The sequence below is a fragment of the Acanthisitta chloris genome, unplaced genomic scaffold, assembly GCF_000695815.1.
Source record: "Acanthisitta chloris isolate BGI_N310 unplaced genomic scaffold, ASM69581v1 scaffold6319, whole genome shotgun sequence".
In the NCBI taxonomy this organism is placed as follows: domain Eukaryota; kingdom Metazoa; phylum Chordata; class Aves; order Passeriformes; family Acanthisittidae; genus Acanthisitta; species Acanthisitta chloris.
Window position 1 is genome coordinate 82,791 of NW_008690733.1, and position 13,489 is coordinate 96,279.

Consider the following 13,489-nt stretch of genomic DNA (forward strand, 5'->3'; position numbering starts at 1 on the left):
TAGAATAGTAAGGAGAAAGCTAGAGCACAGGGATGACAGGACATTTATAGATTAGGTCCCCTTGGAGGTAAGGGCAGGGGGTGGGGAGGAAACTGGGAAGGGATGCAGAGAGCAAAAGTCTGACACATCTGCATTTCTGCTCCAGCTGAAGGACAGTTTTTTCCCCTCAACAGTTCTTCTGAAAAAGCCAGCTCTTCACTGGAATTTATTTGTCTACTGTTGCCAGCAGAGCTATGTTTATTTTGTTGAGATAGTGGTGAAGGAGATGCTATATGGAAAAATATGATTACCAAATTTATGTAATTCAGATGTTTTAATGCAAAAGTACCATAAAAAAACACAAGCATTTTTATATCAATAAGCTTTTGTTTTCAGAGCTTGTATTGACATTAAGTAGTTGCACTTTGTGAAACGTTATGCCATTCCACATAATTTAAAACCTTATCATTTCTTGAAAAATAGCTATCCCTCATGTTGGAATTGTTAATCTCTGTATTTCATGATCAGAAAATAACTGCATTAATAATTTTTTTCCCCAGTTTGTCTTATTTGCTTTGCCTGGGTCTAGTTTCAGTGCAGAAATAAAAGGTATTTATTTGATGTTTGCTACAATTAGAAGGCGGCAATACTGGGGAGATCTCCTAATACCTGAAAACATGACTCCAATCTAGTCCACAAAATGCAAGTTATGCTGTTTAATCTGTGGTTGCTTTGTGTTTCTGGAACTTAGATCTTTTATAAGGATATACTGCTGACCCATCACCAACCATGAGGACCTTTTGTCTATTCATAAAGCTTTGATATGTCCAGAAGCTAAAGTGCTTATCAGTGAAGCTTTCACTGTCACTGCCCTGAAAATGCTAGATAGTGACCTCACACAAGTTTTACAACACTGGCCCAACATACGATGTACACTGATGGTAATTCCTGAACCACTGAAGAATGTACTGACTGTTCCCTTGCTGCTCGCAAACACACCTATACTGGGGTTCCTTGAAACAGGAACTAGACCAAAGAGCATAGCAACCTTCTGCACTTGCAGCAAATAGATGCAGCAGAGCAGAGTACTGCAAAGATGCAAGGTGAGTCTTGGGCACCTCACCCCACTTTACCAGACAGCTACTTCCCTAAGAAGGATCATGATGTTTACCAGCAAAGTGCCCATCGCCCTAGTAGCAAACAATACCCATTTCTAATTGCATATTATCCAGGCTTCCTTCCAGATGACAAAGAACCTGGCAACACTTAAGGGAATGGGAAAGGAATCACTCCTGTTCCTCTTCCAAAAATCTTGATACATATTCTCTCTAGTCCTCTACTAAAGAGTTTACATTAATTTATTCTTTGCTCAGAGTGTATCATAACAAAGCATTTTCAAAATAGATCACATTACAGTCCACTCCCTTTCAACAGCCTTAACACAAGCTATGTAAAGAAATGTTTCAAAGAAACACTTCAGAAGTTCCTAAAAACCTTTCTTAAAGCTCGAGGACTTGGAAAGAAGACTGACATTCCAATAGAAAATTATTTCTTTTTATTACAGCATTTTTCACCCTATAGGAGGGCTTTTTGTAACAAGCTCTAATGAAGACTATTCATCTCTATTAGGGAGCTGAGACACTGTATTCCCTAAAACCCCTTTCAAATACACACTCAAGTATCCAAATGGATTTGAACACAGAATAGTTACAGTCCCACTGCACCAGGTTAAAAAGCAATTAGCTTAGCATTAATGAAAATGTAAAGGTGCTCACACTGTCTAAAGTTAAGGATCCAAAGCATAATCAATACAACCATTCAAAGAAGCTGTATCTTCTTTCACTATATACAGAGCCTAATAATCTATTGTGGTATCTCAGAGGTTTACAGTCTGGCATTGTTAATACCCTTCTAATAGCTGCATCCTCAGACAGCAATACTCTAAAAGCTCATATGGTAAAAGGGAATGGAATGCAGGTCTGGATAGCAGCAAGAAAGGAATGCAATGCACACTCACACAATAATATATAAACCAGTTTTGCTGTAACATTTGGTCCCACAACATATTTGCCCCATTCACTTATGTCTGTTTTCTTAAACACTTGTTTTGGTGGACTTTGTTGTTCTTTTTTCTTTCCTTGAAAGAACTATATACAGCACAAATTACCACAATGACTCTCAGTAACAGGAGGAAGAACTAGAAAATGTGCTTCTAAAATAAATGTTTCTGTATCTTTTTGCACTGCCAACATATTACTTTCAAATGCAGCTATTTTTCACTCAAAAAAACCCTAAGGCACAAGAAACAAAAGCCCAAATATCTGCATGACTATGGGATACATAGCACAGTATCAATCAGAGGAAATCTGAAAAGGTGATGGCAGACATTTGTGACTAAAGTACCAACCAAGGCACCTGAAACCCAGCCAATACTCTTCCTGGATCCTGTAGGAAGCCTGAAAGTATAGGTGAGAACTAGGCCAGGCTTCTGGTTCTTGCTGAAATTCAGAGTACTGAATTTTCACTACTGAATTAATGAAGCAACCCCAAAGAACTGGGAATCAGGCATATAATACTGTAGGAATGCAGAGATGCAAGGATAGGTGATGAAGGACTTAACTGCTGACATGCACACTCACACTGAAAGAGACTCTATCTATTCCAATTGAAACATTATAACCAAAGGTGACCATATTCACTTGACCTTAAGGTTCCAGTGGATGACCTAGTTTAGCCTGTCTACAAAATGAAAACAGAGAATAAACAACTGAAACAGAAATGTAGTCCTGTTTCTTTTAATATTATCTAAAAACCACATGAGATCCCTGACCAGCTCCTGATAACTTCACATCACCACACTAGAGGAAAGCAAAACATGTAACTATCAGGCATTAGATTCAATTGTAATTTGGATTTTGTTTGCTATGGCTGATTATGAAAGACAGCACTGACCTCAATAGAGATGTTTCAGTATCACACAAAACTCAGGGACTTTAACTAGAAAAGGCAGTGTATTGTTTACAGGCTCACTTTGTCGGGAATCGAGAGATCATTTTGTCACATGCAGCTACAATAGAGGCTTTAAACAGTAACCTCCTGTTTTACACACATAATAGGAGTTCACACATGTGCATGTGGAGCACACAAATATGCTCATGTAAAACCATGCCCTGCAGTGTAAATATCTGAAACAACAATGAATGATCACAAAAAGGTGAACCAATCTCTGCAGCTTGATGCTGGGTGGGTTTTCTTGGTTTGTTTGCTTCTGATATGTAAAATAGCTTAGAAATCCTATCGAGCATGGTACAGTCAGAAATGCCTAAAGAATGCTGCCATTGCTAAAGCAGCTCTGTAGCGTCTCTGTATCCTACTGAAGCTAATCCCATACAATTCCTCATCTCTTGTGTTCTCCACCACTCATCCTATGGAATCCTTTGTTAAACCAGAAATTTTCAGTAAAACAACCCAGTTCCTTATTTTGCTAAATTGCTTTGGAATGCTTGTTAAGTATATTGTAAAATATCTTATTTAAGCAATAAAATGAGAATATTCTTAGGGACACTAAAACAAGGCAAGTTTACCATTCTCTCACATATATGTAGTTCTCAACACAATTATTTCAAACATGTTCAGCCTGTTTACAATTTCTGATATTAATATTAGAGCCAAGTTAACTGTTTACACGTGATGGTATTTCAGCAATGAAAGAAATCCTAGTGTTGCAACAACAAACACCACCAGGGATGAAATGGGGTTTCACAGAGCCCGCCGTCCTTTAAAAGTGATAATATAAACAAAGTTTGCTTACACATAGAAGGACAATGGACATTACAAGTTGCTACATTACTGGTCACACCAGGAATTTCAAGCAGTCAGTAAAGTAAGATAATTTTTCTGGTGTTGACTTGCATATATTGGTGTGTTGAAAAGAGATGCATAGGTTAAAACCTTCATCTCCCTGCTCTACTTCTTAAGCAATGATGGATTACAAGAAAATAAAGCAGTATTTGAAATGCTCTTACCTGTTGTTTCAGAGCCTCTAAAGATTCAAATTCCAATTTGGCTAGTTTTATCTGGATATCTCTTGGTTTATCCGGAATTACAAACGCCATGATAAACTTTATTGCTAGTAGCAAGTGCTGGGGAAAAAAAACAATAAGAAAAACATTGTTCCATAGAGTCTGAACCATGGAGAAAACAGAATAAAAATATTTCAAAATTTTAGCAATAGAGGTATAAACAATGATTTCTTGTGATATGTACAACACAGACAACTTACTATAACCACATTAGGCCTCAGCTACTTTGCATTTTTTTCTATTTAAAGTCACTCATAATTTTAATATAAACAGATATATAGTTTTGCTATTTTCATAATAATCCTATTTTCACTATATACGATAAATTTTTAATTCAATTTTGCATTTGTGATTCCAGATAAAATAACAGCTTTTAGAAGATATTATTGGTGCATCAAAATTGAATTATGGCACCCAGCACATACAGTTTCATAGTGAATTTTTTATATGCACATATATACACAAATATAAATATAATTACATGAAGCTAGATGAAATTATAACAACATATAGACGTGCATATATATATGTTGTGATACACATGAAACAAGCTCATTGTAAAGAAATATGAACCAACACAGAATTTCTGCATTAGAGAAGTTACTGAGATGTAAAAGCACTCCTGACAAAGCATCAGAAGAGAACAAAACAAAATAAAATACAACCTTTAAAGTAGTGGTGCACTCATGAACAGAACCTTTTCAGGAAATGGAGAAACATTCCACATATAAGATGTCAAATTAATCATAATTTATAACACAAGTTTATAATCTCATTTAAGAGAAAACAGGCTTGAAGTTCTGTAGAACCCAGTCACTGAGCAGTCTTTAAATTTCACTTAAACATGCACTGTTCCTCTCATCTCACTAAAAAACAAGTGCCAAACTGTCAAGGCAGTGGTTTTGTTTCTTCATTTTTGTCACTATAATCCAAATAATAATTAAATCTCATTCTATCAAGGGCTAAGCTGCATGTTCGTAAGCAGGAACTTGCTCCTAGCTGAGAAAACCTTGACCAATAAAAGGCAGCACTTAAAGACATTTGCTTAACTTGAAACACATGCTTAAGTTCCACTGACATGATACTCACAGAGGTGCTTAAATTTAGATTGCATGTCCAAGCTACTTACCAAATTCCCCTGTTCTGGGGTTTTTTTTTTTTAAATGGAGCAGATCAGTGCTCCTTTCTGAAATAGATTTTGCTGAACTGTATAATCTCAATGAACTTGGGCACATGAATAACAACATAACAGACCAAAAATCCCCGAGATTCTGGAATTACATAACAAGAAGCTAAGAAAAGCAGTACAGACTTTGCAGGAGCAGTAGGGAAACTTTAAACAAGCCAAGTCCAATAAATAAGAGTTAAAGTGAGAAGTCAGATAATGGCAACAACTAAGAGAACAACAACAAAGAGCGATACATTAACTTATTTTTTAAAATGTGTTACAGAAACATAGTTAGGTCTAGGAAACACACAGTTAGTGCAAGTAAAAATTCTGTCTTTAAAGGGGTGAAAGGAAGGCAGAAAACTGACACAATGCTAACACGTCATCCATGAAAACCTGAACAGAGACTAAGGTTAATTGGCATCTCTGCTGTGCAATGCAACGGTTAATACCACATTATTTTAAAAAATTATGTCAGCAGTAAAACATTCTCCCACTCACAATCTTTCTTTTCCCACTCAACTTAATAGCGTCTGTTACTAAGAAACTTTTCTTGCAAAACAAATGATAGCAAACAACGTTGGTTTATGCTAGAAATACACAGCAATAAAACATGTCTCAGAGCCAGCTTTGGAGGAATCTCTTAGATGGAAAAAGGAAAAATGTTGAATACAGTAATAAAATAAGACAAGCAATACTCCTATGCAGAATAGAGTCATAAGTAATCACAGGTCGAAGGGGAATAACTAGTCTACAGACAAAACTTCGGTATGAAAACAGGAAAATAAAGGGAAAAAATTGGGAGCAACTCAAAACAGGACTGAGCTAAAATCTTACACTTAGAAGAGAACTAGCAAAAAACTGAGAGATTTGGAGAGGGATATTCATTAGGAAAGTTACAATGGACAGTTAAAGACTCAGCATCACACAATGTAGCTTCTAGTTGCCTAAAGTCCTTTGGACTGGGATTCATCTCATATTGCTCAAAAAAAGAAAAAATAATTATATTTTATCATATTAATGAGTGAGAATCCAATTTTGGAACTGTAATTATTCAAGCAGTGTCTCTTGAAGAGCTTTGAAAACATAAGCCAAGCTAGTAACTTAACACAGAAACTTCAAAGTAGCTCCAAATTCAAACAACTTTTAAGCAAATAAATCAAAATTATTTCAAGGAAACATAAATAATATTATGGAGTAAAGAGACATTTTTTCCATTTTGATACAGGTGAGAGAGAAATAGAAGAGACCTCTAGGGAAACCAGAACGAAAACAAACAAAAATACTGCATATAATCCTGGAAAAAGTTGTATTTTTTTAAAACAGATTTAGAAGGGCAACATGTTTTAATTACTTCATCATGTGAAGAGCTTTACTGCAGTATCAACCAACTAGCAGAAAACTGTCAGAAGTCAGTATTCATGCTTGCACAACTCAGCCAACAAACACAAGGATACAGACTTAAGCATGAAGACAGAACCTGACTCAGAAAGTCTTCGAGTCAGAGAAGGATCAGAAGTTGGAGTACAGATGGGAAAAGTCACAACTTTTGCTTGCCTCACTGTTATCCTTCTTCCTACGCATCCACTATGGGCCATTGTAGAAAAAAAAATTTAAAATTACTGGATTAGGCAGACCTTTGTTTTACCCCTCAGAATAGCTTTTTTATGTTCTTTTCCCTCCAGTCAGAACAAAGCTTTATAAAGTGCTCAGTACTGCGTGGGATGTCCCTGGGTGCAAGACTGTGACCTCAGAAAACACATAGGACTTAACAGACTACAAATTCAGTTCAATCTCACCTCATAACTCCCATGAGCCTGAAAAAAAAAGACATCAGAGCAACAGCTACCATTGGATAACTTTTCCAGCTGTTCTTATTTGCAAATTAGGAGCAATATTTAATAAAATTGGCCGGGTAACTGGCAGAAATGATGAATGTGGGTCATAAGAAAAAAAATGGATCTATTTTATTGACTTTATATTGCATTTTGAAATTGTCATTTGACTAAGGAAATGCAAGTACTTGTTCAAGAGAAATTGAAGGAAAAAGTAGGGAGATGAGCACTTGACTTCATTACATCATTCACATCCCATACTGATTTCTTAATCTGGTTTTAGTATAACTACTGCAAGTCAGATCCACAAAAAGGAGACATCTGCTTTCAAGAAAGAAATGTCTTAAGAGTACAGTATCAATCACCAGAAGACAGCAAGATTTGCTTTCATTACATTAACACTAGCATGAATATGAACCAAGTCTCTAAACTTTATCCAAATTTATTACACTAGTGCTAATGTATTTGTTCAATACTAAAGTCTCTTCATAAAGATTTTTTTTTGCTTGTTTTGGTGTGGTTTTTTTTTTAAACAGGCGATAAACCCAAGCCTTATTTCTAACTGCAACCATTAAAAAGCAGTGTTGTTTCCAAGAACATGCCCTTCATGATTACAAGAGGACTATTTCACTGCAAGCAAAACCCAAGGTAACATTCCTACAAGCTGTAAACCCTCCAGTCCCAACAGCAAAGTTCCCTCCTTTTTTGCCATCTGCCAAGCAGGCACAGAAACAGCACTGAATCTCTTCCTCCTGATAAATGCAGTGCCATCAAACTCTTCGTGGTCCTGTGCCAGGTGCTCAGAAAGCCAGAAGAACTCTTCTGTTCTACACAGCCACCACCAAGAGTGGAAGCAGCAGCTGTGTTTTGCAGTAGTGGGTCCCCAACCTTGCCTCTTCTAAAACAGAAAATGCAAATTAGGGTTAAATTCCTGGAATTATGAACAGCTAATTTGATTTCCATAGTGGGTTTACTGCAGCAATTCCTGACAAATCTACTCAAACAGGAAAAAAAATAAAGGAAGGAAAAAGAAAAAATGAAAAGAACATAAGCAGTAGTTGTGTTGCTGGTTAGCTTATAAAGTGCACTCCAAACATCAGCTTGGAGAGACTTAAATGAATTTTTGTATCAAAAGCCTATTTTAGAATCCAGTATTTATGGAAACTTTGAATTAAAATCAGAAATCTGGACCTAGTCCAGCCTAGAAGCAAAACATGGTATGAAACAAGATGACCACTGGTTGCTAACTCTGCACCAGTGAGGAACACTACACAAAAGCAAACACTTGAGAATGGCACATCACTTGGAACCTCTGTCCTCTACTGGCTTACGCAAAATGCCTTTGCCAACGTAAAGTATCCCTGCAAGATCATGTTGCTGTCAGAGCTGAAGGTAGGGAGATCATTAGCTTCTTTGCTAAGACTCTGGATCACAGTATTCTGACATTAAACTAAGCTAAGATCAAACACTAAGAACAGACCAAAAAATAAACAAAAATATATGTCTTTCTGTGGCAACAGTTTTCAGCTTTGGGTCATGCATCTTTCTGAGAGGAGGAAAAAAGGCAGGAGGAAAGTGAAAAATAATGTCAGGGGAGGAATACAGGCAAAGAAAAATTTCCATCAAAGGTCAGGAAGTTCAATTAAATTAAATTGTCTTTAATAGACTACAATAAATTTATGAACAAATATTTCTGCAATACACATAAGAAGAAAGCATGACCAAGCTTTCCTTCCCTCTTTTAGACTGAACTGGCTTCAATACAGAGTCTTGTTAATGGAGCAGGATTATCACAGCTAAGGGGCTTTGAAAAGGTCCTTTCTTCCGCCGCTCTGATAAATGCTGCTTTAAAAACCTCATATCCCATATATATTATTATGGAATTTTCCATTCAGAATTTCGTTTTAGTCACAGACAAAATCCTGGGGAGGGAGAGGAATGACAAAAAAGTTATGTCGTGTTAGTCCTATTTCAAGGCACCTACCTTCACCTCTCCCATTCAGCTTGAGTCTTTGCCTTCTCTTCCCCCAGACATATGTATGCACACACTTAAAAGTCCTGATGCCTGCCCCAATCTGTAAGCTCCATCTACCCTATAAATCCCCATACCAGCACAACCTATCTCTCCCTCATTTCATCCAGAACAAGCTTTCTCCTCCTCCCTGCTGAGACTCCAGGGAAACACTAGGTCTGAAGTGCAGCCTTCCTGCCTCAGATCCAATGCCTTTTGCCACTGCAGCACAGCGAAATCTGTCTCAGCTCTCAGCGGGAATATGCTCAATACAGCTGAAACGTTCATACACTTACACTTGATGTGCTCCTTTAAGTCTCTATGAAGAGCAAAAACAAAAGATGTTTCAGAAACTTGTATCTTTACCAAGTTTGGGCAGTTTTCTCATAGGAGCATCATTAAGCACATTCTTTACATCAGGGTAAGCCTTCTGTCAGTCTTCACACTGCTGCTTCAGAGCACAGATACAATGCTTCTTCCCAACATAACACAAATCTTATTTTTATACATTTATATTTTTCTTTTATTTTTAGATTTTCAATTTTCTTGAAAGGTAAGAGAAATTTATGTAAAAATGCAAAACCTCAAAACTCCAAACTTAAAAGAACCTGCCCTGCAGGAAGACTTTCAGCCTGTCCCATTAAAACATGGCTCAGATAGATACAACTGAACAGAAACCTATCACAAAATATATCAGAAAGCATAAGCAGAGATGGCATTATCTGGTCCATTTATAATCTGTCTCAGAACATCCACTTCTTCCTCTTAGATGATGAGCACACACACAAACCTGCCAAGTCTGCCCAAGGAAAACTGGTGGCTACATTTCTGATGGAACATTTCACAGACCACCAGAAGGGCAAGAGCAGATCTCCCATCTCCTACGGATCACACCAGCACGTTTGTGAAACCCAGCGTCGCTCAACAGAATATTTAAGCTAATGTTTAGTTTTAAGCAGATCTGTGAATATATTTATGTTCAGAAAAACATTTAAGCCTGATAATGGCCAAGTCCTACGTTCAATCCAGATGTTCTAACTCAATGGCTAAATTACAATGCTACCTTTATTTTTCCCTAGGTGTGGTTGGATATGACATGTACTAAATTCACGTGTCTGAAAAGATAAATGCTGTCTTGCACAGAGTCTCCTGACATTTACACTTCAAAACTGTTTTAATTAGTGCAGAAATCCTGGTCTGTACTTTTATTACCAATACACTCAAGTAGAAATCTATGCTTCTGATAACAAGAATTAAGCTATAGCATAATAGGTGTTCATTTTATTACTGTTACACATACATTAGCAGTTCTGGCCTCTGGGTGCACTGAAATACACCTCTTTCCATGCAAGTCTTGGTCTTATGTGTCAGGACTATTGAACTGCTTGCTTTCAGAAGTAAATTTATTCTAAATACTACAATTGGTTCATATACTATCAAAATGACCAGCATTCCTGAGCAAGAGACTAACATGTAAGACAACAAGAAAAGTTTGGGGTTTTTTTAAAAAAGTAAAGGCAATCTGTAAGGAAGCTGATTCTATGCTCATGTTTCCAGGAAGCAACAGTAGAAGCAACAAGTTAAGCAGAACAAACATTATCTCCTTGTGAGAAAGCTGTTCCCTTCTGCCTTTACATATTTTTGCACTCTCCTTCTGTTTTCCAGATAAGCTCTGTAAGACTGGTTAGAAAGAAAGCAGAGCAATCCAGTCCTATTTCTGAAACTTAGCCCTGCTCTTGGAAAGCCTTAGAAAGCATTTAAACCAGACAGAAATTTAAACATAAGTCATCAGATGAAATCTACTAAATAAATTCTACCAAAAAACATGCTAATACACTTGAAAGCACAAGTAATCTGATCAGTTGCATAGTTGCGACAATTTCTCTGTCATTATGCTTTCTAGTAATTCAATAATTTCTTAAAAACAAATTTCATAATTATTTATAGTTTCTTTTTACTAATGTTTAAACCACAGCTGTTATACATCATGTTCAGTCACTAATGAACTGAAGCATTATCTGGTTTTATTAGACTTTTTGAAAAGAATTTGAAACTCAACTGCTCTCTGCAATTTTCTCCAGCAATAACAATTAAGATGTGAGGCAGCCCAAAATCCAGAGAAATTTTGTCACCAACTTGACACTGACAAAAAGTTCATTACATCTCACCAGTTACATATCTGTTCAAATTTTTTATAGATCTTTTGCACTGGAATTTTAAGCCTTCTTTCAGATTACTTCAAGACTGAAATACGACAAAAGTAGGGCAAGAGCTGGTAGGGAGGGCGTTTCACTTACATACCCAAGCAGCACTTTCCCCTATCTTCAAACAAATTGCCATTTTTGTATCTATGGCTAGAAATTAGGGATTCAGCAGGTTCTAGAAACACCCGCTGGAAGAAAAAATTCTAAATAAAAGATCTTCTGATATCAATCTTGTACACAGACTTCTAACTGACTGCAGCTGGGGAAAAAAAGTTACCCTAATAATCTTGTATAAATACAGCACATTCTGTGACCTAAAATATTTTAAGACACAGCACGTTTCCAAAACTGTCTGTATAGAACTCTCTATGAAACTACAGCATACACAAATGAGTGCTTCAAAAACGTTACAACAATGTGATTTTTCTCACATTTGTTTCATCCTGTAGTCAATTCAAAAGACATGAAAAAACCCACTGTACATGTAAATTTGTCTTGGAGCTTGTAAGTATTTGCTAATGGTTAATTTTCCAGTAACCCAATAGTCTTGAAAGCAGCATGATAATATACCCATTCTGTGTTACCGTTTGATAATCCTGAAATGTTTTGGCACAAGACTTATCTCAATTTATGGCTAGCATTTTAATAGGAACTGGGATAAGAGTTGCCAAAAGCCAAATTAGCTAATGCTGAGTGTAATGAACTGCAGAGCTTTGATCACGCTCTGAAATAAATTCTGAGTGAAAAGTGGAGAGAAGGATGCCCATGGAATTAAACTGACAGGATGATGAACCACAAGCCATATGAAGTGCCTCTTAGCTGATTGCTAACATTACATATTGGCTCCCATTCTGACAGGTATAGTTTATTGTCAAAATGCCCTAATGTTCCACATCAAGGAAGGGGAAAAAATTTCCATTTTCTATTAATCTACAAAACTTATACTTCTTTCCACATTTAAGTCATACATTTTTTCCTATATGAAATAAAGATACAAGTAAATTATGGCACATGTCATTGTACTTATGCATAGCAAGGAATTCAGTTTGTCAGGTCTCTGAAATTCCTCCTTGGTTACCTGACGGGATGACCTGTGATTAGCAAGGAGATATGAAGCATTGTTCCTGCCAGGAGTTTGAAAGTACTGTTGGTTCAATGATAAAAAGAAATTGTCACCTCCTGCAGGCATCAGAGATTTTGACAACTCTTTGGTCCTGCCTCAACCAAACTTCATCTGTCCTAGCCCAAGCCAAAGCAAACAGGTATAAAACTCCCAGTTGAGTTTTGGACAGACTCAGCAAAGTTATCAAAATGCACAAGTATGAAAGCAAATCCATTATACTTCAACAAGCCTTACAGATGGTTTTCCCAAAACGGTATGTTGGATCTGGAGATTGAAGGACAATTAGACTTGTCAATCTGATGTTTTTTCTTCAGTTTATGCTAGGAAAAGCTGATGGAGCAACTATATTAGAATTTAAACTATTTTAAACATTGAAATTGGTGGTTTTGTCTGTCACCTTGACAGCAAGAAACAAAATAGATAACTGGAGTTTAGTTTTAAGAGTGAGGTCTCAGCCAGTCACTCCTCAAAGATGATATACACTTGAGCTTTTAACTTTACCTGCGAATAACAAGTTCTCTGACTAGACGCATTGCATTGTATTTACAGCTATTTGCTTATTTCCCTTGCAGGTCTCTCTCTCTACAGGCAACAGTCTTAGATATTTTCAAAGCTGATTCACAAGAACATTAATCCTACTGAAAGATTTGTTCACCTCCCAACACCAAGGTAAGTAAAAGAACTGTATCTGAATAAAGAAGTTTTAAACAAAACAGTGTTTCACTACACTGCAAATACATCTTCATTGCATGATTCCAAATTTCAGTGTTATGCACAGCTGTCTTTCTACTGTATTGTATTCATCTGACTGTAAGTAGCTTGCTTTGCTTTACTTCTTTTTGAAAGTTGTAAGTAAATTCTGTAGGACACAGCACATTTTTTCATCTGGACTAAAAGGTGAATCACGCAATGTTAAATAATAAGCAAAATGTCACAGTCATGACTCATCAGAGAAAAACAAATGGTATTGGAATATATCACACCGTAAGATGCAGATTAATTGTTGTCTCTATTCCTGTGCAACTTTAATCAAAAGAAATTAATTGAAATGGGTCCAATAGAGCTAGCTAATCTGAAACAATTGTGT

The 13,489-nt window shown here is 36.5% G+C and overlaps 1 protein-coding gene across 1 annotated transcript in view; it reads right to left on the reverse strand.

Annotated features, from left to right (window-relative positions):
- Positions 1 to 13,489, reverse strand: part of ANO10 (anoctamin 10) — a 127,307-nt gene that overhangs the window by 42,002 nt on the left and 71,816 nt on the right. Inside the window, exon 12 of the mRNA XM_009081925.1 lies at positions 4,005 to 4,121. Within this exon, the coding sequence (XP_009080173.1) occupies positions 4,005 to 4,121 (117 nt within the window). The remainder of the gene's footprint in view (positions 1 to 4,004; positions 4,122 to 13,489) is intronic.